The sequence below is a fragment of the Parasteatoda tepidariorum genome, chromosome 8, assembly GCF_043381705.1.
Source record: "Parasteatoda tepidariorum isolate YZ-2023 chromosome 8, CAS_Ptep_4.0, whole genome shotgun sequence".
Classification (NCBI taxonomy): Eukaryota; Metazoa; Arthropoda; class Arachnida; order Araneae; family Theridiidae; genus Parasteatoda; species Parasteatoda tepidariorum.
The window spans coordinates 41,309,949-41,333,779 of record NC_092211.1 but is presented as its reverse complement, the minus strand read 5'-3'; the positions used below and the strand labels follow the sequence as shown (position 1 = coordinate 41,333,779).

The 23,831-nt window shown below is 29.1% G+C and overlaps 1 protein-coding gene across 1 annotated transcript in view; it reads right to left on the bottom strand.

The window, feature by feature from the left end:
* LOC107455703 (golgin subfamily A member 4) overlaps positions 1-22,627 on the bottom strand; it is a 134,916-nt gene extending 112,289 nt beyond the window's left edge. The window contains exons 1-23 of the mRNA XM_071183880.1: positions 22,517-22,627; positions 20,344-20,420; positions 18,776-18,833; positions 17,597-17,711; positions 16,869-17,038; positions 16,645-16,759; positions 15,856-16,025; positions 14,904-15,024; positions 14,611-14,759; positions 13,647-13,764; positions 13,000-13,145; positions 12,109-12,211; positions 11,855-12,015; positions 11,394-11,508; positions 11,118-11,269; positions 10,372-10,489; positions 10,098-10,261; positions 8,769-8,892; positions 7,440-7,594; positions 7,222-7,336; positions 5,620-5,768; positions 5,425-5,539; positions 4,503-4,645 (exon numbers count right to left, since the gene is read on the bottom strand). Coding sequence (XP_071039981.1) covers positions 4,503-4,645; positions 5,425-5,539; positions 5,620-5,768; positions 7,222-7,336; positions 7,440-7,594; positions 8,769-8,892; positions 10,098-10,261; positions 10,372-10,489; positions 11,118-11,269; positions 11,394-11,508; positions 11,855-12,015; positions 12,109-12,211; positions 13,000-13,145; positions 13,647-13,764; positions 14,611-14,759; positions 14,904-15,024; positions 15,856-16,025; positions 16,645-16,759; positions 16,869-17,038; positions 17,597-17,711; positions 18,776-18,833; positions 20,344-20,416 — 2,849 coding nt within the window. The 5' untranslated portion in view covers positions 20,417-20,420; positions 22,517-22,627. The remainder of the gene's footprint in view (positions 1-4,502; positions 4,646-5,424; positions 5,540-5,619; positions 5,769-7,221; positions 7,337-7,439; positions 7,595-8,768; positions 8,893-10,097; positions 10,262-10,371; positions 10,490-11,117; positions 11,270-11,393; positions 11,509-11,854; positions 12,016-12,108; positions 12,212-12,999; positions 13,146-13,646; positions 13,765-14,610; positions 14,760-14,903; positions 15,025-15,855; positions 16,026-16,644; positions 16,760-16,868; positions 17,039-17,596; positions 17,712-18,775; positions 18,834-20,343; positions 20,421-22,516) is intronic.
* Positions 22,628-23,831: the final 1,204 nt, after the last annotated feature.

Sequence of the window (23,831 nt, the reverse complement as noted above, 5' to 3'; positions counted from 1 at the left end):
ACAGATATTCCTGAAGCAACAACAGCAAAGCAATGACACCGAATTTAAAGGGGATTAGTTGAATCTCGACTTTAAGAGCTGAATTTCGACATTTATTCCTACGGTCTGCCAGTAATGTTAATCCAATAACTAATTTCAAATTAGTGTGCCACAATCAAAATATACCCAAGTCAACATTTTTGATGGTTTTTCCATTAATATACCAACATACTCTTGATGGCAACCATCAATAATTCCATCATGAACCATTATATTTTTGATGGTAACCAACATAAGTAACCATCACCCCAAAGTAGGAATTCGGACTGATTATCATGATGGTCCAACATAAGAATAGCAAGTTTTGATGGTTTGTTCATGTTGAATCAACAGAAATTTCCATCATAGTATCTTAGAAATCAAGTATTGAAACGATCAGATACAACCATCATCCCAATGTAGGAATTCGGACTGATTTATGATGGTCAAACATTAAAGAAAATTCTTTTTGATGGTATATTCCTGAGAACTAACAAGAATTCCCATTAAACCATCATGAAAATGTAACCATCATTAAACCATCATGCTGGGACCAGGGCTCGAAAAAACTCAGAAATTTTACCCGTCCCCGAGGACGGCTTGCCCAACAATGTACCCGTCCTCCTTTGAAACTAACCCGTAGCTTCTAAATAAATAAAAATATAATTTTCTCCTATTTATTACAAACATTTATATAAATTGCACAATGAATTAGTCGTTACTAGGATTACATTATACAGTAATAAAAGAAATACTAGGTTACTAATTGTAACCTAGTATTTCTTTTATGAAAGAATTTAAATGACAAAGGTCAAGTTATCCGAGGGTACTGCTTTTTTTAAATGAATCAAATATGACGTTTGCCAGTTCCACAATCAAGCCTATGATTTACAGAGGTTTCTGAACAGAAATCTGAAAGGGGTTTTCCATTTAGGTAGATGTTCATAATTGCTTTTAAAGCTTCTTGTTTAAGACCAGTATGTATTGTGTTTTTTTGTAAGTTTGCTGCAAAGCACCTTTCAACCGCTGCAGTACTCCCAGAAAGAGAAAACATCAATATATGCGCAGTATGTTGCTGTATTGTGGGTCATTTTGCAGCCTTGTAACTTACAAGACTCTTGTAAGATAACAAAAATTGAAAAATGTATCACGAACATTAACGGGAAAATGGCCGTCCGCGCGGCCGTCGGATTCGAGAAATTCGTTGTCAGCGGGGAATTTTTGACCGCCGAGGACAGGCGGACGGGTTATTTTTCAAGCCCTGGTTGGGACCATCAAGGATCATCATGGATTGTTGCTCCGTGAGAATCAAACTTCTTTTGATGGTTAACTATTATAGTATTAAAGTATCATTTTCCTTCATGAAATGATGTAAGTTTGTTGGCATATCAAAAGCCATGAACTCATGAGGGAAAATGTTGGATGATGGTGACTATTAAATGATGTTGGACCATCATGAATCGTACTGAAACCAGCATAAACCATCAAAATGTTTTTATGGGACCATCAGGAATTTTGACATGGATAAAGCTTAAAAAAAAACTTAAAAGTGTTTCTAAAAACGTGTTTTATACAGTGTAAATATTTTTTCGCGGTATTTATTAATTTTTTAAAAAATTCATATTTTCTATGTATTTGATAGATCCCAATAAATATATATATAAAGAAAAGCTGAAAGTGTTATAATAATTTTTGTTTACTTTTATATCAGGGTTCTCGCTGTTCTAAGAATTCTTTCCAAAAAAAATTAGACAAATATTGATAACACTTGCCTGCAGTCAAAAAAGAGATTAAAAACCAATGGAAACTTCGATAGATTCTTGGATGCTAATTTCAGGAAAATAGCAAAAATATTCTGTCATATACCATTTTTTTTACCCAAATTGATCACCATATTTTATTATATAACCGTCATTGAACAGCTGACTCAATTTTTGATTTAGCCTGATTTCAAAGGGATTCTAACCCATGATCCGTCTACCTCGGAGAATATTTTACATCAGCACTGTGATCGGTGCGAGCCAGGTGCGGAATTAGTATCGACCAGCCATCACTGGGATTCGAACCCGGTGTTGGGATATACAAGCGAATGGGAATTCGAACTGGGATTCGAACGAATTCAAATTGACAATATGAAATTGTTCACGATGCTGAAACTCAACAGGTAAAGTTTGAAATCATTAAAAATTTTACTCATAGTCTAAGCACATTATATAACAAGGCCATATGAGAAACCAGCAAAATATTAACTATAATTGCTTCATATTTATCGAAATTAAAGGAAAGTAATTTTAGTGCAACAAGTAGGTTCGTATCTCATTTGCTTTTCCTTAATAAGAAAGACATAAATTTAAGTAATCGACATGTGTTATTAATAATAACCCAGCAGGGATATGTGAGTTATTGCTCGATATTCCTTACACTGATTTTTATTCCCACTAACCATAATAACCAGCAATGTCGGCTGGTGTAAACTTCGTTTCGTAAGAAAACTAGATTAGGGAATAAGGAAAATGATTTTTTTTTTCATCATCGTATCAATATTTTTCTAAATTAAATCGTGGAAAAAAATAATATACTGATTCCTTCGTCGTGATTTACATATTTCAAAACATACTAACATAATTTGCCTTAAAGGAGTTAGTTATTGCGTATAGCGTCTTAGTAAATTATATCATAATACCATATTTCTTACATAGCCTAAAAATTCCAAGCATTGTATACAATTCCAGCTTTCCTACACTGCCGGCAACATGCATAAAGCATGAAAATAGAGACATATGTAAAACAAAATTAATGCTATGTGAAATATCCTTACTGTTTAGATGAAGAATAAGATCAAGTAAAAAAGGACGTCATGAACTAAAATCAAATGTGAATTTTGTTAATTAATTTTAATTACTAATAGAAATTACATTGCAATTAACACCATAAATTAAGAATTTGACGATTCAATGACGAATGTGAGTCCATTATTTACAAATCTTTCTTGATGACATCCTTAACTTTGGCTTTGATGTCTTCAAAAACATCGCCAAGATCCTTCTTGTATTCACGGAAGAATTCAAGGGCTTCGTCGGCGACATCTTTGCTGATTTGCTTGGTGTCTTCCAAGAACTTAAAAGAAAGAGAAAAAAATATTAGGCATTAAAAACATAAAGATAAGAAATTTGTTCGATATTTTTTTGTTTACATTCATTAACCTATCTTAGAAAATTAGTTTGCGGAATTAAAAGTAGAACAGATTATTTATTTCAAAAGTGACCGAATAATAAAATAATAACAAATAATAATAATAATATGAATATGAATAATTTTAAAAAAATGCTTTTTTTAATTTATTATTTGCTTGAAAACTAATATCTTAATGCAAACGCAATCCACATAATAATTTCAAGACTTCGCTTTAATCCCTATATATTTTTGTAATTTGTATCCAACTCAGTACACAAGAATAGTCCTAAGGCAATTGTCGGATGAAAGCTGTCCTTATATGTGGGCGATAAATAGCACCATTAATGCTGTTTTCAAAAATTGAATAAAATAAAAGTTCAATAGGAAAATAACGATATAATTTGCTGATGAAACGATTTATTGTTATTGATATATTCCATATGAACTGTTGTAATTGGCTCTGTAACAGAAAAATTACCACAGTTTAAGTCACACAGTTAAGTTAATTTTAGAGATAGAGTCAGTTCATAAAAATAATACAAATAATATTTAAATAAAGCAAAATTATACTTTGACTGCTACCTTAATTGATTACTCTTATAAAATATTACAGGAACCGAATATAGAGTTTTCAAGCTAGAAGCTGAACTATATCCCTACACTATTAATATTCAATCAATTGCTATAATATTGTGCTTAATGATGGCAACAGCTGTTTACACTATTTTGCATTAAAATTAAACATTTCTAAAATAGTTGCTACTAGGAAGCAATTTATCATTAATGGAATAGGTAAGTAAGTGAAGTGACGTCAGCTTAGACATACACTATAAGCAACAAGTCTTCCAACGCAATAGTCTAAATTGAACTAAAATTTATCAACTATTGTGTGGAACCACTCTTTAGGTCGGCGATATGATGATTTAGTTGAATTTACTTAAAAATTACAAAAAAATAAACTTGCTTACTTCTTTGGCGATCTTCTTGACATTCTCTAACTTGTCCTTTCCCTTTTCCAAACCTTTGGCGTATTTTTCCTTGACCCATTCTCCGAACTTAGTGAACTTTTCCTTCAATTCAATGTTCAGGTCCTTGAACCAGTTCTTGAGCTTATCGTAAACATCAGAGATGGAGTTTTGCTCCCTGTAGAAGGTATTGTAAAGTTATTCTATAACGAAAATTTATTCTTGGAAACAATATTTTATTCTAAACCTTAGTTGCTGCTTATTTAATCTTGGTTTATATCCGACGCTTTGTTAACATGAAGACAAACCCCATATAAAATAAATGTTTTCTTTTTAAATACTTACTCAGAGAAAGATTTGTCCTTTAGTTTGTCCAAGAGCTTTTGCCAGTAGTCCTTTACTTTGTCCTTAAGCTTATCAAGAAGTTCCTTAGCGTGTTTGCTAATGTCCTGCTTCAAGTCCTTAAGCTTTTGACGGATTTCTTTGAGCTATTAATTATAAAAGAAATTATAAAGGTCAACACATTTGTAACTTTTCATTGTTTCAATCATAAGGTGTTACTACTGCACTGCAAAAATTTCGGTAAAAGTACAGAGAGAAAAACAAGAGCCTCTGTTAATAAAATTCCGCAAATTCTTGTTCAAAGGCATATGAATGAGTTTCTCGTTAACAGAGTAACGAAAAATACTGGTAAAACACCTTTGCATTTATCTACAGGAATTACCTTTCAGATATTTCAATGTAAGTAGCACGTTTCAGAGTCAGAAAAAGCTTAATGTCTAAAAACGAAAGTAATTCACGGATTTTTGCTAATTTTATTTCTGTGAATCAGATGTAACAACTACACTGTAAATGATTTCTGCAAATATACAAAGAGAAAAACAAGAACTTCTGTTAAATTACGTAAATTCTTCCTCAAACACTTACGAATGAGTTTCTCGTTAACAGAGTTACGGAAAATGCTTGTTTTACTCCACTGAATTTCTTTTCAAGAACTACTTTTCAGAGATTTCAATCTAAGTCGCAGATTTCAGAGCCGGAAAAAGCTAAATGAATTGAGCCGAAGTCATTTACAGACTTATTTTAATTCTGTGTCTTCTGTAAATATTTTCTGTATTTTAACAGAAGCTGTCCTTTTTTTCTTTGTAATTTTGAATGATACTCATGATAAATAGTTTTCAGTCTATTCTCATTTTTAAAAAAAATTAAGTCATTTAATAACGGCAAAATATTTTTTCTCGCATTAGTAAAACAAATTTAAACCTACTTTTTCCAAAGTGTCCTCCTTGACAACTTTTCCGTTCTCGAGAGCATCCTTCAATTTCTCCAAGATTTCATCGAAGTGTTCCTTCAATTTCTTTCCAAGTTCAGTTTTAGGATCCCTAAGGCATAAAATATTCTTTATAGCACAATTCTAAATAACAAAATGCTTCTTCATGTCTGTAATAGATTGACAACTTACTCTGCTGAAAGGGGGCTGTCAGGTCTGAGTTTGTCCAAGAGGTTTCTCCAGTAATCCTTGGCTTTCTCCTTCAATTTCTCGAGCAGTTCCTTGGCTTTGGTGCTGAGGTCTTCCTTCAGTACCTTCAATTTTTCACGGATCTCCTTCAGCTGATAAATAAAGATTACAATTAAAAAATTGCGTGATGAATATTGCAACGTAAAACTGATAATAATTACATCGCTTGACTGACTTACCACCTTTTATTTAGTTACCTAGTATTATTGATTTTGGTAACGTTGCGTACAGTGTGCAATAAAATAAACGGACCACCCTGAATAACTTTTGATCTAACTACTGTATCTTCTCATTCTAGGACTCAATCTTAATGGTTCGAGAGGGTTACCTCAAATATGCTAATTAGTTAGTGATGACAATATTTTAAGTTACGAAATCAGATACAAAAGCATACTTAATCCGAATAAATATATCTTTCTTTCGGCGAATTTGGATTTCTGACCCCCAAATATAAAAGGGGCTCTCAATCTGGGAAATATGGCCCCAATAGTTTAATCAGAAGAGCAAACCAAAGTTTGAGCCCCTCAATACTAATTTTACTTTTTGTGTATTTCGCCATACCTCGAGAACTTTTTAAGCAAGTTGAAAAAAACTTTTGCACTCAATTAAGATTTGTTTATCGAAAAAAAGATTCATTTGAAAAATAACTTTTTGTAAATATTTATTATTTTATTTCAAAATGGTAGAAGAAAATTGAATTGTAAGGTATACACTATTTTACACCTTTTTTAAAAAATGTCATTTTGCATGGCTGAATACAAAACTTGAGCGAAATCAGTCGAATAGTTCTTGAGCAATCAATTTTAAAAAAATACGCCTTTTTTCCGCTTTTTATTTTGAAAAATGTGGCAAAATACAATCTCCCTTCGTCAAAAATAAGTTCATAATGTAGACAAAAAATATAATTCTAATTATTAATATTTTTATGCTGATGAAATTGTTTCTCTTTCACAAAATTAAAGTCGAAGTAGTTGCTTCTAATCGTTTCATAGACAATTAATCGTAAATAACATTATTTAAAACAACATTCTGATAGTTAGTATTTTGGGAACTAAAAATGGTGTAAATTTCAAGATGTATTTTAGTTACTTATTGTTCATGAAAATATGAATTGAAGCTTATTATTCATAGGAAGCATTTTTAGAAAAATTAATCTAAATTATTGCTTGAGTGCAAAACTAGACAATCTTTTAATAAAACATTAAACAATGTTAAAAAGCTAGCAGATTTAATCAACCTAACATAGAAAAAGCGATCAAGGTTTCTCGAATAAGATGGCTAGGACATGTATTCCGATATAGCGATGAAACTCCTATTAAAAAGAAATAACCTTCCGAACGCCAGAGGGGAAAAGAAAAACAGGAAGATCTGGAACAATATGGTTAGATAGAATAGAGAAGTGTTAATTGAACTTGGAAGTTAACGTATGGTAGAATATAGTATCGAATAGATCTAGGTGGGATAAACTGAGGCGGTCTTGGCCGGTAATCAACTGCAGTGCCAAAGAAGAAGATTTTAAGTAAAAGGAAAAAATTATACAATTACCTTTTCCAAGTTCTTTTCAGTGACTGCTTTTCCATTATCAACTGCTTCCTTAACTTTTTCGAGGATTTTGTCAAACTCTTCTCTGAGTTTCTTTCCAAGCTCGGTTTTAGGTTCGCTGAAAAATTAATACATTCATTTTATTTTTAATACATACCAAAATTAGTATGAGTTAATTTTGTAAAAAAATAACAATAATGAACTCTAAAAACTAGGCTTACTCAGCTTTGGCAACCTCATCCCCCAAATCACCGAGTCGGTCCAAAACCTTCTTCCAGTAGTCCTTGGCTTTTTCTTTTAACCGTTCGATGAGTTCTTTAGCCTTTTCACCAAGGTCAACTTTAAGGTCCCTCAGCTTTTCTCTGATCTCCTTCAACTAAAGAAAAAAAAAACACTTTTTTTAATGGAAGACGTCTATATTTAGAATGTTTTATCATTAGTTCATTTAATTTTTTAAAAGTGAACTCTATGAAGGAATGCTATTGGTAGAAGAATATAAATTTGAAGAACTAATTTTACAGCTTAAATCAATCATTTTGGGCTGTAATTATGATAATTATTTGTTAATTTTTGCAACAATTACTTAACACAACTGTAGGTATGATATAATGGTTTTTTGTGAAAGTATTTAACTAATTTCTGTAAGAAACTGCATAATTCCTTTAAATAGTTTTTGAAAATTCTCCACGTGAACATAACCTCACAGGAAAATTAATTTAATTATATATTGAACTGGTACAATGCAAAATAGTTTAATCTTTATAATTTTGATACAGTTTTAAAATATTTTATTTTCTAATACAGCTTTAATATAATTTTTTACTTTTATAAATAAAGTTCACAAATATAAAATTTTCAGCTCAAAAAGTTTCCCTTCTTAAAAAAAAAGTCAAAATCCCTGTAGGCCGAGGTACATCGTAAAAAAATCCGGATTTAACTACGGCACGAAGTACTGGCATTAGGGTACATCATCCGTAAAATCCATTATACCGTAAATTTACCTTGCACTTTTACCATAGTGATTCAGTGATTTTTAGGTAATTATTACTGTAAAATTAACGGTCGATTACATTTTGAACGTGATCCAGTAAAAATGGATTTTGCGGTAAAAGATCTTGAGAGCCAATACTTTTCATTTTAATTTGATCCGAATTTTTTTACTGTGTACACTCCTTATTTTCTTCATAGTTTTTTTCGTAGTTTTTAACACCGTTTGATATTCTTATTTTAAAGATCTAATGTTTTTGTTCATAATACAGTTTATAAAGTATTCGCTTAAGTATCTAATATCATAATTAATCACACCATTTGTTAACCTTTCTTTAAATAGTTAATGCCTTAATTTATAATTACTTTTGATATCCTTACTTCAATTATCTAAAATCTTATTCATATCATCAGTTGATATATTGACCTTAAGTATCTTATGTCTTATTAATGCTCATCACACATGTTTCAAAATTATCATCAAACTATTTTTTGCACGTAATAAGAGAAATTATTACGTTACTGTACTGTTAATGTAAAAGTTGAAAAATAAGCATTAATACCTTCTTAATGGTGTCTTCCCTGACGAGTTTACCCTTTTCAACGGCTTCCTTGAGCTTTTGCATGAGTTGATCAAAACGTTCCTTCAACTTCTTTTTCAACTCGGTGGTGACATCATCGTCATCACTGCAATATAAGCAAACTTGCGGTCATTTTGTTGCTAACATTAATAAAACTAGTTTTAATTAATTTTATATTTATGTCATGAATTATTATTACTACAAATTACTACTACGAATATTATTTTACATTATGCTAGAGAAACAATTGTGATAGGAGAAGCAAGTTAAGTATGCAACACTGATAATCCAAGAATTAGCAACGCAAGCTATTTGTTTATTTCTTTTCACGTTTTGTCTACACAATTTCTTGAGTAAATGAAAACGATTATTGTAGACATGATGGACTAAATTCACTTTCCACATTTTTTGTCCGAATCATGAGTTGAGAATTTGGTTATTATTATTTTAATAAAATCATTATAATCAATGAAGAGTTCTTTAAAAGTACTAAATTTATTTTAAAATACTCTACATAAACTTTTTTAAATTAATTTTAATTAATTTTCGTCAGTTTTTATTCAGTCTTCCACTTATTAAAAGAATTTTTAGATTTTTACGTTCAACCCTCCGTACTGCAAAAATTTCAGGAACAAAATACGAAATAAAGTACCAGCAGTTTAGGGTGTATCATCCTTAAAACCTATTTTACAGTAAGATAAATGTTTACCTTAAACTGCTGTACCGTAAATTTTACAGTATTATTTATTTCATTAGAGTATTCAAGTGGTTTTACGGTAATTATTACTGTACGGTACATCAGACTTTTTTTTTTCCTTAACATGCTCTGGTAAAAATGGATTATACGGTACTCTGACTGCCGATCCTTTTTACCGCAGTTTGATCCGGAATTTTTTACAGCTCACGGAAAACCAACGAAAATCATTTTATTTTATCATCTAAATTTTGAAGACGAAATACACAAAATATGTATCGAGATTACGTAATGTTGCCTCTCTTAAGAAAACGCTATATAATTTTTAGAGGAAATTTTTGCTCCAGATGAGAAAGAAAAAAATTATTTTTATCAAACTCTTCTCAGTTGTTTAATAACAGAAAAGTACAAACGTAAACAATGAACTATTTTTTTCCGAAACACCAGAGAAAAATTTTCAGGATGGAATATGAATAATTTTTTGCAATTAAAGATATTTTACATTTTTAAAATAACTTCTACAACTATTTCAGTAGATATGTTTCTTTTAATTAAAGCATTCATTTTTTATAAACATTCTTTAATCAATTCCTTAATTAATGTTTATGATATCTTACTCGGCATAATAGACAACATCTCGTTTCTCATCTTTCAATTGAAGTCTGTCCAAGATCTTCTGCCAGTAGTCCTTAGCCTTCTCCTTCAATTTCTCAATGAGTTCTTTGGCTTTATCACCAAGGTCAACCTTCAAGTCTCTAAGTTTTTCTCTGATTTCCTTCAGCTATGTAGAAACAACAAAATCATTCATGAGCAAATTCAATTAACTACATTGCTAACCTTTTAGAACAGTCTTTTTAGAACAGATCAGTGATATTAGAAAGTAAATTTTACCTTCTTGATAGTGTCCTCTCTGACTCCTTTGCCATTTTCGACAGCCTCCTTCAGTTTTTCCAAGATCTGATCAAATCGTTCCTTCAGTTTCTTTCCCAATTCAGTCTTCACGTCATCACTATTTAAAAAAGTAAACAAGTTTTTAAAACATTTACCATATTCGACTGTAAGAGTTTTATATCAATAAGTTAAACGTAAGAAAATAGTTCGTAATGTTAGAAAATATTTATCAAATCGTTCCTTTAATTTATTTCCTCATTCAGTCTGGATGTCATCACTATTAAAAGAAACATGCGTTTTTTAACTTATATTCAGCTGTTAACCATGTTCAATAGTAAAATATTTATATTTTTAAGTTCAAAGTAAGAAAATAGTTGATAAAGTTCTATAACGTTTTATAATTCTAAACTTCTAATTTAGTATGCGAGTGTATAAAAAAATTTTCAATGGGCTAAAAACCAATGCAAACTAAAAAAAGCTTATAAAGTGAATTGTTTTAATTAAAATTAACCTCATTTTAATAAACTAATAACGATTATTGTCTTATTTCTGCTTTAAGATTGCAATTTAAAAAATAATATAAAAGTAAGAAAACTATAGTTTTTTGCATATAGATTACAACCCATATAAATTCTGTTAGCTCTGTAAAGCCATGTTAGAAATATGCTCACTATATTACGTAAATTTTTTTAATATTTTGAGAGACTATAAGGAAGCAGCTCATGACAGATCGAAAATAAACTTACTCAGCAAAGGAAACTGATTCCTTCAGTCCAAGTCTGTCCAAGATCTTCTGCCAGTAGTCCTTAGCCTTCTCCTTCAATTTCTCAATGAGTTCTTTGGCTTTATCACCAAGGTCAACCTTCAAGTCCCTAAGTTTTTCTCTGATTTCCTTCAACTGTTAAGAAATTTGAAATATATAGTTTTTAAAAAAAATTTAATTTTATTTGTTAATAAAAGTTATTTGCATAAAAACTTCATAGAATTGTCTTCTTTTTATTTAATCAGCATTGAGTGCTTACTTTTTTGAGGGTATCTTCACGAAGTCCTTTGCCATTTTCGAGAGCTTCCTTCACTTTCTCTAAGATTTCGTCAAATCTTTCCTTCAACTTCTTCTTCAAGTCTTCCTTCACGTCACTATAGAGGATGGAAAAAAAATAATTATACAGAGAATTAAGCAAAATTTTTACAACGTACAAAGAATCTGTCGTATTATTTGCTATGGACAAAAATAACTCTTCTAATTTTAATTAATTTCTTCTTTTTAAATTTTTAGGTTTAGGGGGAAATTTTGTTTTCTTATATGCATGAAACTAAAATGATATTAAATATTAAAATAAATTTAAAAACATGTTTTACTGTCTTGTTAATTTTGCTTTTGCATAAAAAGTTTAAAGAATCTGTTGTTAGCTTAGAAATTTAACAGATGCATATAATTTTCAGAATAATATTTAAAAAATAATGGCGAAAAATAGAAACATACTCGTCAGCAAAGAGAATTTCAAAGTCTTCAGGGGATCCGAATTTGTCCAAAATTCTTTTCCAGAAACCTCCTGCTTTCTCCTTCAATTGTTCGAGGAGTTCTTTGGCTTTATCTCCCAAAGGAATAGATTTCTCTTTCATTTCCTGGTAGAGGTCCTTCAACTATGTAAAAGAGTAACATTTTTAATAAATATGGTACAACAAGTATAATTTTAAATCTGGTGTCAAATAATTTACATTAAAAGGTGAACTTACTTTGGTCATGACGTTGGTTGCGATGGTTTTTCGGTTCTCCCAAGCATCCTTGATTTGCTCCAAGAGATCTTGAAATCGTTTTTGCAAATCACTACCTTCATCACTGAAATAGAAAATATTTCTCAGAAAGCGACCAAAAATAGTTGTTTATTCTATGGAATTAAGGCAAAGTCATTGTATAATGCAGCAGTTATACTGAAATTGTTCTGATTTTTTTTTAAATAATATGTTACTGATAAGCTTATATCCTGATGTGACAATACAGATTTTAAATTTTGTTCATTTACAAAAACAAATTCTCTACTAAGCTGTATTTTATCAAATTCCAATTTCTTAGAAATTAGAATTTGACAAAAGACAGCTTAATTCAGTTTTCTTAGTTTTGCGCTAAGCTGTATTTTTCAGTTGTATAAAATTACAGCTTAAATGCAAATAAGTTGTTTAAGTTGTAAACTACTAATGTACTTTTTTTTCGTTTTACATTAAATAAAGAGAGAAAAACTTTTTAAAGTAAGCAGATAGCTCTTCTGTTCTATAGCAAGAACCAAAAGTTAATCGTTACTGAAGATAGCAATATTTTTTTCGTTTTGTAAAAACTATTGGCTACGTTTTTGACATAACGGCACGAAAAAAATTTAAAAATTACTTGTCACCTTCATCTAATACAATTTTTCGACAAATGTGCTGAATGGAATATGAGGCTTATTGACGAATAAAAAGACTGATTGAAAGACTGTATGCATCTTAAGTGATAGTAAAGAAACTGATTATTCCAATACGAAAAGAAGCTGATTATTCCAATCATATCATTATTCTGATATGGAAAAAAAATTTCATATAGTATTGTCTGCTGTCGGAAAGTAAGACATATTTTTTTCTTTAAATACTTACTCAGCGTAGGAAGCTTTGTCCTTTAGCTTTTCCAAGATCTTTTGCCAGTAGTCCTTTATTTTGTCCTTGAGTTTCTCAAGCAATTCCTTTGCGTGTTTGCTGAGGTCAATCTTCAAGTCCTTCAGCTTTTGGCGGATTTCCTTCAACTGTTAAAAAAAGTTCATTTCAATTCTTTTCATTTTTCTTTGTGTTGTAATTTAATATTTTAATAACTCTTTTGATTAACATAAAATAATGTACGAGATTTTTTTACGTACCTTAAATATTGAGAAGAGCAAAATAAAAATAAAAAACATATATTTATTTATTTTTTCAAAAACTTTTTTTATAAACTTTATCAAATTCATAAAAAAAAATCATTCACTCTACTCGACGAATATTCAGATTTAAAAAATTTAGATTTTTAAAATGGTCCACAAATGCTGAAATTTCACGTTTGCAAGTAACTGAATAACTTTTATTCTAAAAAAATTACAAAATGGTTAAAAAAAATTATTTTTCAGTTTGCTACTGTTTGTATAATTGAGAGCATATGTAAACTGAAAGGAATTTCGTGGTACAAATTGCAGATTGAATTTTTCAATTTTTGTCCCGATTTACATTAATCCTTATTTACTTATCAATTATAATTATCTCACAAAACTTACCTTTAAAATTGTGTCTTCCTTGACTCCCTTTCCATTTTCAAGTGCTTCCTTCAATTTCTCCAAAATTTCATCGAAGTGCTCCTTCAATTTTTTTCCAAGTTCAGTCTTGGGGTCTTCACTACAAAAGTCAAAAACAAAACTGAATATGAATCCTACAATTTTTTTTAATCCTAAGCATGCTATATATGCTTTTTACAAACGTTTATAAATTTATATATTAGTTTGTTTTAATATTTTAAATAATTTTTGTGCATTTTTCATAAAGCTTGTAAAATGTTTTTTACATGATGTTTACTTTATATGTACGTAAATATACACCGAAGAGCCATTACATTATGACCTACCTGCTAATAACATGTAGGACCACATTTAGCCCTCAAAACTGCTAGCACCCGCCGTGGCATTGATTCCACAAGGTGCTGATAGGTAGTTTGAGGTACCTGGTACCAAGCACTCACCAACTGGTCCTCCTACAATTCCCTCACATTGCGAGGGGGTAGCGTGGCAGCACGAGTTTGATTTTCCAAGTAGGACCGCAAATGCTCTATTGGATTAAGGTCAGGTGAATTTGGGGGCCAAGACATGACTTGAAAGTCACTGGAATGTTCCTCGACGATTCGAACCTCATGACATGGTGCATTATCCTGTTGGTAAACACCATCCTCCGCAGGAAAAACTGTTGCCATGAATGGGTGAACCTGGTCTGCAACTATGTTCAAGTAGCTTACAGACGTCAGGGATTGTTCTATGAGGATTATGGGTCCTAATGTGCCCCATGAAAACATTGTTCCTGGGCGAGAAACCATGAAAATCTGGGCGAGCCCATTGTTATAGATGGAGGGTGGTCATAATGTAATGGCTCTTCGGTGTATGTGCCATTTTAAAGCAATTGATCTGTTTTAAATAAGTTTTCAAATTTTTAATAGAATAATTATTTCGCACTCTATTAATTAAATTAGCTTACTCAGCAAAAGAAGCTTCATCGGGCTTTATTTTTTCCAAAATCTTCTTCCAGTACTCTTTTACTTTGTCCTTCAGTTTTTCAAGAAGTTCCTTGGCGTGTTTGCCGATGTCAACTTTCAAGTCCCTCAATTGTTCTCGGATTTCCTTCAACTGAAAGATTTTAAAAATCTTAAAGTATTTGTAATTGCTTATCTAGATTTCATTATATCCAAGTACTTTTATTATACTTCTAGTAACAAGTACTTTTATTATATTATTTGCTATACTTTTAAAAAAAAAAATTTGAGTCTGTACCTTTTCGATGGTGTCTTCCTTTACTCCCTTTCCGTTTTCAAGTGCTTCCTTCACTTTTTCTAAAATTTCATCAAACTTTTCTCTCAATTTCTTTCCGAGTTCAGTTTTGGGTTCATCATCGCTAAAGATTAAAAATAAATTTTATTCTTATATTCCTATGAATTCTCTCATTCCATATTAAAAATTAAAACTAGTTTGAAACTTAAAAATCTTTTTTAGCTTCTTGAAACATAATGGCCAGTAAAGTATGTTTTTCGAGAAGATCGAGCTTTCTTTCATCAGCCAGTTTTGCTCTATTTCTGTTGTTTCTTTGTTTTTGATTCGCTCCTCATCCTATTCTCTTTACTTTGTTTCATTTTATTTATGACCAGTGTTGAACAGTCGACCCAATTCTGAGTTTACACCTATCAATGTTGAACACTGTAGTCTAGAAATTTTTAACCTATTCCAGAAAACAAGGGGAAATTTGGGTCAAGCTTTGCAATAAACTAGCCTTCGTGGAGGAATTTTTGATGGAAACCTACCCGACGTTAGTCCGACGGCAAAGGGATTCTAACTTATGTTATGTCTACCACTGAGAATATGTTACATCGGCACTGTACTCAGTGTGATCCGGAAGCAGAATTTGTATCAACCAACCACCGCTGGGATTCGAACCTGGGACACTTCATAGGGAGGCGAACACTCTATCCCCTAAGTCACCTCGGCTCTCTTCACTTTGTTGAGCACTTTTATTCTCCATTCATTCTGTATCGCTTGCCATCCGTTTTTCTTTCATTTAATTTCAAGCTGCCTGATGAAGAGAAGCGCGTTTTTTTCTAAAACGTGTAATTTTACTTTACGGTCTTATGATCTTTTACAAATTTTGAATCGATAGCCATATCGAGCGAAGATTTGCTAATCTTTAAAAACTCTCATTTTGTAGAGTAAAAATATTAATGACAGGACTTACTCGGCAAAGAGGACATCAAATTCATCAACAGATCGCTTTGAAATGTTGAGTTTGTCTAAGATTTTCTTCCAGTAATCTTTAGCTTTTTCTTTCAATTGGTCAAGAAGTTCTCGGGCATGCTTTCCAATATCAACTCTCATGTCCTTCAATTTTTGACGGATTTCCTTCAACTACAATAGAACAAATAATAAAATTCTCATTATATTTGCCCATTATATTCTCTTATAGCCCATTATTATATTTGCCCATTATTATATTTGCCCATTATTATATGCCCATTATATTACTACATGCCCATTATATTCTCTTATAAAAATAATTTTTAAAAAAAAGTAAATTAAAATTAACTAAAGATTTTTATTGTATTATGTGAGTTATTGTTTTAAAAAGTATTTAAAAAAAAAGATTATGAAAATATAGTTTCAATAAAATAGATTTAAATAAAAAGAAATTATTTCATTGAGAATTTTAAAAAAAATTGTTCAATATTTATAATTTAATACAAAATAAGTATCTTTAAATATGTTTTGCTGCATGAGTGATGAAGTCTGCCCCTCATTTTCACTAATAATTCCATCACTGCACATGCACATAAATGTGCCTAATTCTTAGGCACACCTTAATTAAGTAAATCAGAATCTTATCGTACCTAAAAGAATTTTAATGTTGGTTGCAAAATTCCTTTTAAAAAATGATATTATTTTTAGACTATTGTACAAGTCAATGTTTTTAAAACTTTAACCAATCTGTCTTGAAAATACAATTTTGAAAAAAAATGAAACTATTTACTTTTTCAATCAAGTCATCCTTGACAATGCGGCCATTTTCAAGGGCCTCCTTCACTTTTTCCAAAATCTCATCAAAGTGTTCTCTCAATTTCTTGCCCAGCTCAGTCTTTGGATCTCTAAAATTGGAAGATCGTCAATTAATTATAGTATTTGTCGTTATTTAAAAGTCAACGATAACGATTAAAAATTCTGCTGAAATCGGTCTTAAACCTCTTTATTACTTACTCATCAGCGTAGGAAGCATTTTCATCAGCAGATTCTTTGACGTCACGTAGTTTGTCTAAGATCTTCTTCCAGTAGTCCTTTGCCTTCTCTTTCAGTTGTTCGAAAAGTTCACGAGCCTTTTCGCCGACATCAACTTTCAAGTCTTTCAACTTCTTAGCGAGGTCCTTGGCCTGAAATTCGAACAACAAAAAGTATTCATTCGAAACCTACTTATTCTGATTACGCAATTGCAAATAAAATATAGTTCGGCAATAACGAGTTGAGCTCTCAATCAGAATGCTATCAGTGAGAATGGGGGCTCATCTTGTGATTGCCAAACAGTATTTGAAGAGGGAAAACGCTCATGTTAAATTTTCCTACTGAATTTGCTGAATTAAATCTGGACTTACCTATTCCAATTCTGCATTTTTAAACAAAATATAGTTTGGCAATCACAAAGTAAGCTCTCTAATAGGTTGCTGTCTGCGAGAATGAGAGCTCATTTTGTGATTGCCAAACAGAATTCGGATTTAAAATTTCAATGGGAAAAATGTTCATGTTAAATTTTTCCATTGAATTCGCTGAATTCATTCAGGACTTACATGTTTTGACTGTGCAATTGCTAACAAAATATAGTCTGGCAATCACGAGTTAAGCTTTCAGCTAGGTTGCTGCCAGCGAGGAAAGAGGCTCATCTTATATTTGCCAGACAGTTTTCGGAATTTGAGTTTCATTAGGAAAATGTTTACCTTTTCGATGTAATCCTCTCGGAGTCCTTTGCCTTTTTCAATGGCCTCCTTGATTTTTTCCAGGATTTCATTGTATCGTTCTTTCAGGACTTTCTTAATGTCTTCGAGAGTATCACTATTAAAAAGAATTCAAAAGAAAAATAGTATCAAATGTGTAATACCTTGAAAAAAATATGGTTATATCAAAATAAAATAACATGGTTATCATAAAAACTATCAATAGAATGTAACAATGCGATCATTCATTGCCTAGTGATCATAGTAATCTCTTCATACGAAAGAATTTGTCTTATTTTCGTCTTTTCAAACATAGAACGTTTTATACTTGTCATTTATATCATATATTTGGTGTTCTACAACACTAAAGAAAATTCACTATTTTCTTCATTATTTTATTAACAATAATAATAATTATTATTATTATTATTATTATTATTATTATTATTATTATTACAAATTGTAAGCCTATTGGAATATATTGCTCACTAAAATTTAAAGCCTATAAATATATTATTTTAGTAAATTCCTAACGTTTTACTTTGGCTAATNACTATTATTATTATTATTATTATTATTATTATTATTATTATTACAAATTGAAAGTCTACTGGAATATATTGCTCACTAAAATTTGAAACCTATAAATATATTCTTTTAATAAATTCCTAACGTTTTACTTTGGCTAATTTTTTTAGTTAATAATTTCTCCTAAAAGTAAAGCGAAACTTGTCAATGTATAAATGTACGAATATAATGTTTAAAACTCTAACAATAGTCATGACAGAGTGTATTTAATATAAAATATTTATTTTACTCGCTGTATTTCAAAGCAATAAGAATTGATGAAACTCAGAAAAAAATAATTCAAATAAAATTGTAAACCAACATTTATTATTTTTCTTTGTGCATAATTTAACATAGTGAGATTTTATTTTATGTAATTTTAAAATTCTTCATACTGAATCACTAAAAAAAATAATAATTTTAAATTGCGAACCAATATTTATTGTTTTTTATGTCAAATTCAACGTGAGAAATTTTACTTTTCATGTAAAGTTAAACTTCTTTATAACTTTGGTTAAATAAAGCTATTATCAAAAAAAAAATTCTTTTAAAATGTATCCATGAAAAAATATTTAATATAGTTTTATTTAAAAATCAAAATCAATAATGACTTACTCAGATGCTTCAAACGTGAGGTCATCCAAGAAATCTTCAAGTTCACTGTAAGAAACGGCTAAAAAGAAATTTAAGAAGTTAATTTTATTTTAAAATTAAAGAGTAATAATTAATAATTAAAAGAACTTTGTCATATCTTTATTTTCTCCACGTAGTAACTATCTAGATACACATAGTATGAAAATAGAATTTTACATGAAAAAAAATGAAAAAAATTAAAAATAACATTTAAAAGAAAAAAAGCATTTTTTAGATCAGAACAATCTGTTACATAACAATTAAGATATAAATATCAAATTTCATAATATATTTTTATCTCTTAAAAAAAATTTTTAATTAGAAAAGAAGCACATTTTTATTCAACAGTAGACAGCTTTTAATAACTTTTTTTGAAAGAAGATAAGTAATAGGAATAAAAATATTAAAATAAAGTACAATAGCTTAAACTTATATTAATATTTTTAAATATGTCTATAAAATATATTATGTAAAATATTAATCATAATTTTTAAACTGAAATAAGAGTTATATTTAAATTTTACAAAAAAAAATTTTTTTAAAGTATGGATTTTTAATACCTATATTGGAATTCGTTGTATTATGAATTAGCTCTACAATATTTTACTCGCTTATAATTATGCCTTATTAAAGGAAAATACATGATCATACCAAATAATTATCCTATAATTTTTACATTACATTTTATTTTATAACCGTCGATTAAAATCCGACCCAATTTAAAGATTACGACTACCAATGTACAACTCCGTAGCCTTGCAATTTTGAATCCAATCCAGAAGACAAGGGAACTCCTGGATCAAGTATTGGGAGAAATTTGTCTTTGTGGGAAACTTTTTAGTGGAATTAACCCGCATTTGTGTTACATAGTGATCAATATCACGAAAACCTCCCATGATTAGCCTGACCATAAGAGGACTCTAAACCATGATCCGTCTGCCAATGAGAATATTTTAAGTCAGCACTGCGGTCGGTGTGAAACGGGTACGGAATTCGTATCGACTAGTCATCACTGAGATTCGACCCCAAGTGACCTCCATCGAGTCACCATCCCCTGAGCCACCATGACTCATTTATAACATTTGATGAGTAATTTATAATGGATAAATACTAAATTCTCTCCTTCGCGGTCATGCACTTTGAGAGTCACGCTTTGAACTATTTTCTCCGCTTTGCAATTTGACAACTCCATTATGGAAGGATCTAGAAACTAGCAGTTTGCTGCATACTGCTCAGGAAACAATGTTCTTATTCTTTCCAAATTTTCAACTGATAAGCCTAACTGATTTTTAAATTCATCGGCCATTTTTCGGACAACAGGTATTTTTCCCACTATATTAAATAGGTAAAAGATGTATAACCGAGAAACATTTTCTCAAACTGCTGTAGTTATAGAAGGTTTATTAAATTTTTGATGTTCATTAACTTTAGCTAAAATCTTTTGGTGGATATTTATAATTATGATATTTATTTATTAATTTGATGTTCATAAATTTCCTTTTGACATTTTAACAGCATTAAAAAATTAAAACTCAAGATTAAAACCTTACCGTTTTGAGTTGGAACTGGTACAGCGGCTGCTAGGGCTAAGCCCGCAAGGAAAAGCAACGCGAGAAACTTCATGGCGCTGAAAATAAAATAGAAACAACTTTAGATGAATTAATCATTATTTTTATTTATATTGACATTAATTGATATTTCTGTTGAAAGTAATGATTTTTAAATTGTGAAAGTGTTTTTAAAAATAATTATTATGAACAATAAAATTTTGTTATAACAGTTTCACCATTTAAAGTTATTAATTAAATTCAAACTGGAATAAGTTGGAATTACCAAAAACTCACGTAATTAAGATTTGCTTTGTAAGAGTCAAAATATTAAGCTTGTTGTTGAATAATATAAATTTGATGTTAATATCACATCAATTAGAAAAGTAATAATTTTTAAATTGCTAAAGTGTCTTTAAAAATAATTATTATAAGCGATTATAATTTCTTTTTATAATAGTTGCACCATTTAATGTTTTTAATTAAATTCAAATTGGAATAAATTTGAATTATCAAAAGATCACGTAATTAGAATTAGAATGTTGAGCTTGTTGCAGAAAATAAGGTTTGATGTTAATATTATATCAATTATAAAATTAACGACTTTTAAATTGTTCAAGTGTGTTTGAAAGTAATTATTATGAACGATTACGATTTCTTGATATAACAGTTGTACCATTTAGCTTTCTTAGTTAAATTCTAATTGGACTAAGTTAGAATTACTGAAAAATTACTTTATAAAGATTTGCTTTTGTAATTATAAAAAGACAAAATATTGAGCTTGTTGCTGAATAATATAAATTTGAAGTTAGTAATGCATCAATTATTTTTATAAAAGCGATACAGAAATTTTTAACTTGTACAAGTTTGAATTGTAATCAGTTGCGCTTAATAAACAATAGTATAATTATTTCCGTAAATAAAAAATTTTAAAATAATTATATTTCTGTACAACATATTAAAAAATAAAAATAATCATTTTAATAATTATTTCTGTAAATAACAAATTGAAAAATAACAATATTTATATATATAACATATTAAAAATGACAATATTTCTGCATATAATGAATAATATAAATTTGGTGTTAATATTACTTTAATATTTTTATAAAAATGCTACAAATATGTCCAACTTGCTCAAGTTCGAATTGTAATTAATTGCACATAGCAAAAAATTGTATAATTATTTCTATAAATAACACGACTGTTCTGTTGGTCTATTTTAATATTCAATGTTTATTAAAAATAACATGCAATTATTAGTAGACATTAATAATTACTTGTAACAAGTAAGAACAAGTAATTATTAATAATAACACAAACATTATAGCATGTAAATAATATTTGCTTATTTATTTTTATAAATTATATAAACTTGATATTGAAACTTTTGTTTTCTTTTTTAACAATTTTGAATTAGAACCAAGTGAAATTGATTAAATTTGCAAAAGTAATTACTATAAGCAATCAGATTAGCTATTGACTTACATTTACTTTCATATAAAATAATAGGAGCATTAGAAGAAACAAAATTAATACCCTAAACAGTCTTATGACATCAATAAATAGCTACAAATATTTGATTTAGAAAAATTAAAATCTTAAATTTTTTTTATTATAATTATAAACAGTTAAGAGCATTAGAAGAAGCAAAATTAAAACCTCAAACAGTCTTATAATATCAATATATAGTTACAAGTATTAGATAAAAAAAATTAAAATCTTAGATATTTTTTATGGTAATCATAAATATTTATGAGCATTAGAACAAAAAAAAAATTTAAAACCTTCAACAGTTTTATAATATCAATAAATAGTAACGAACATTAGATAAAAAAAAATTAAAATCATAGATATTAATTATGAAAATTAGAAATATTTACGAACATTAGAATGAACAAAATTAAAACCTCAACAGTTTTATGATATTAATAAATGATTACAAATAATAAGAAAATAAGCTTAGAAATTTTGGCATATTTTTATAGTTTCAAGTCCACGTAATAATTATGATTATTAATCATGATTATTACCACGTAATAAATGATTGTTACAGGAAATTAATCATGATAAATTGTCATAGAAGATGACATTGACAATGCCATAATATCCAGTTTTGAGATACATTTATAAGATGTTAAGTTTTAAGATGATAGAAAGCTGAATTACTTACTCGGTTGCCAGTAATTTCTCAAATGTGCCATTTAACGTTATGGGGTGCGTATTTATACCAGAAAGATTACATGTTTCGATTCAAAGTTCCCCCATATCAGCACCTGGAAGAGTCAAAATCTTAAGAATTAAAATTATATCTAAATATTATGAAAAGCAATGATGGGGAAACTAACAGCTGCAATTCTCTTTGATAATCACGTATTGTACGTAACAAGCTAAAAAAAAAACAGTGAAACAAAATTAAATGATTCGTAATGGAGTTCCGGTTAATGGTCCAGATTTTTTATTGCAACAATATTCAAAAAACTTAACATTAACTGATCTGTATTTTCATGCAAGTTTTTAATATGTTATTTAATGTACGTAAATATAATTCCAGGTGTAGTTTAAAATTGAAGAAATAATCCAAAACAAGAACAAGCAGAATACATTCAAATATTAAACTTCTTAGAAATCTTTACTTAATTATTATTATTTGGTATTTTCTTGCAAACCCATTTCATGGTTTACACTGTGAAAAATTCCGAATCAAATTACGGTATAAAGTACCAGCACTTTCCGTGCTCATCCGTAAAATCCATTTTAAATTTTACCACAAATCTATTTTTACCAGAAAATATTATATCGTCATTTTTACAGTAATATCTATTTATTTAGAGTGATTCAGTGATTTTACGGTAATAACTACTGTAAATATTACGGTTTATCAGATTTTCTTGTTTCGTAACATAATCAGGTAAAAATGAATTTTACGGTAAAAAGCAACGGCATCCTGAGTGCCAGTCTTTTTACCATAAATTTATATAGTTTAATTTTTAAGAAAAGGCATTTTAAAAGTATAATTGCTGAATAATTTTCATTTATTTATTTTTTTTTATCTTACATTATAATTTAGTTTATTATTTATTTTTATTTTACATAATTTATTCAGTTATACTTTACATTTCACTTATACTTTTGGGGGAAAGTTATAAAATTCAAGTACTATCAAAAGAAAATAGCATGAATACAGAAACTTTTTTATAACAAAACATGTATTTTACTATTTATATAATCCAGATAGTCTTAACCCAATTCTGGTCTCTTATTAAGTATAAGAAAAACTTTAAAAAATATAATTTTTGAATAATGTTTTTTTAAAAATATCATATTTTAAGTACACATTTTATTTTTAAAAAAGTATACTTATCAAGTAACATTATTGCAAAATAGCATAAAAAATTCAACGCTATCACAATTAAAGTACTTTTACAATGTTTTGAATAAATAAAAAAACTTAAATTCTGTTACTATTTTAGGTTTTTATAAATTTT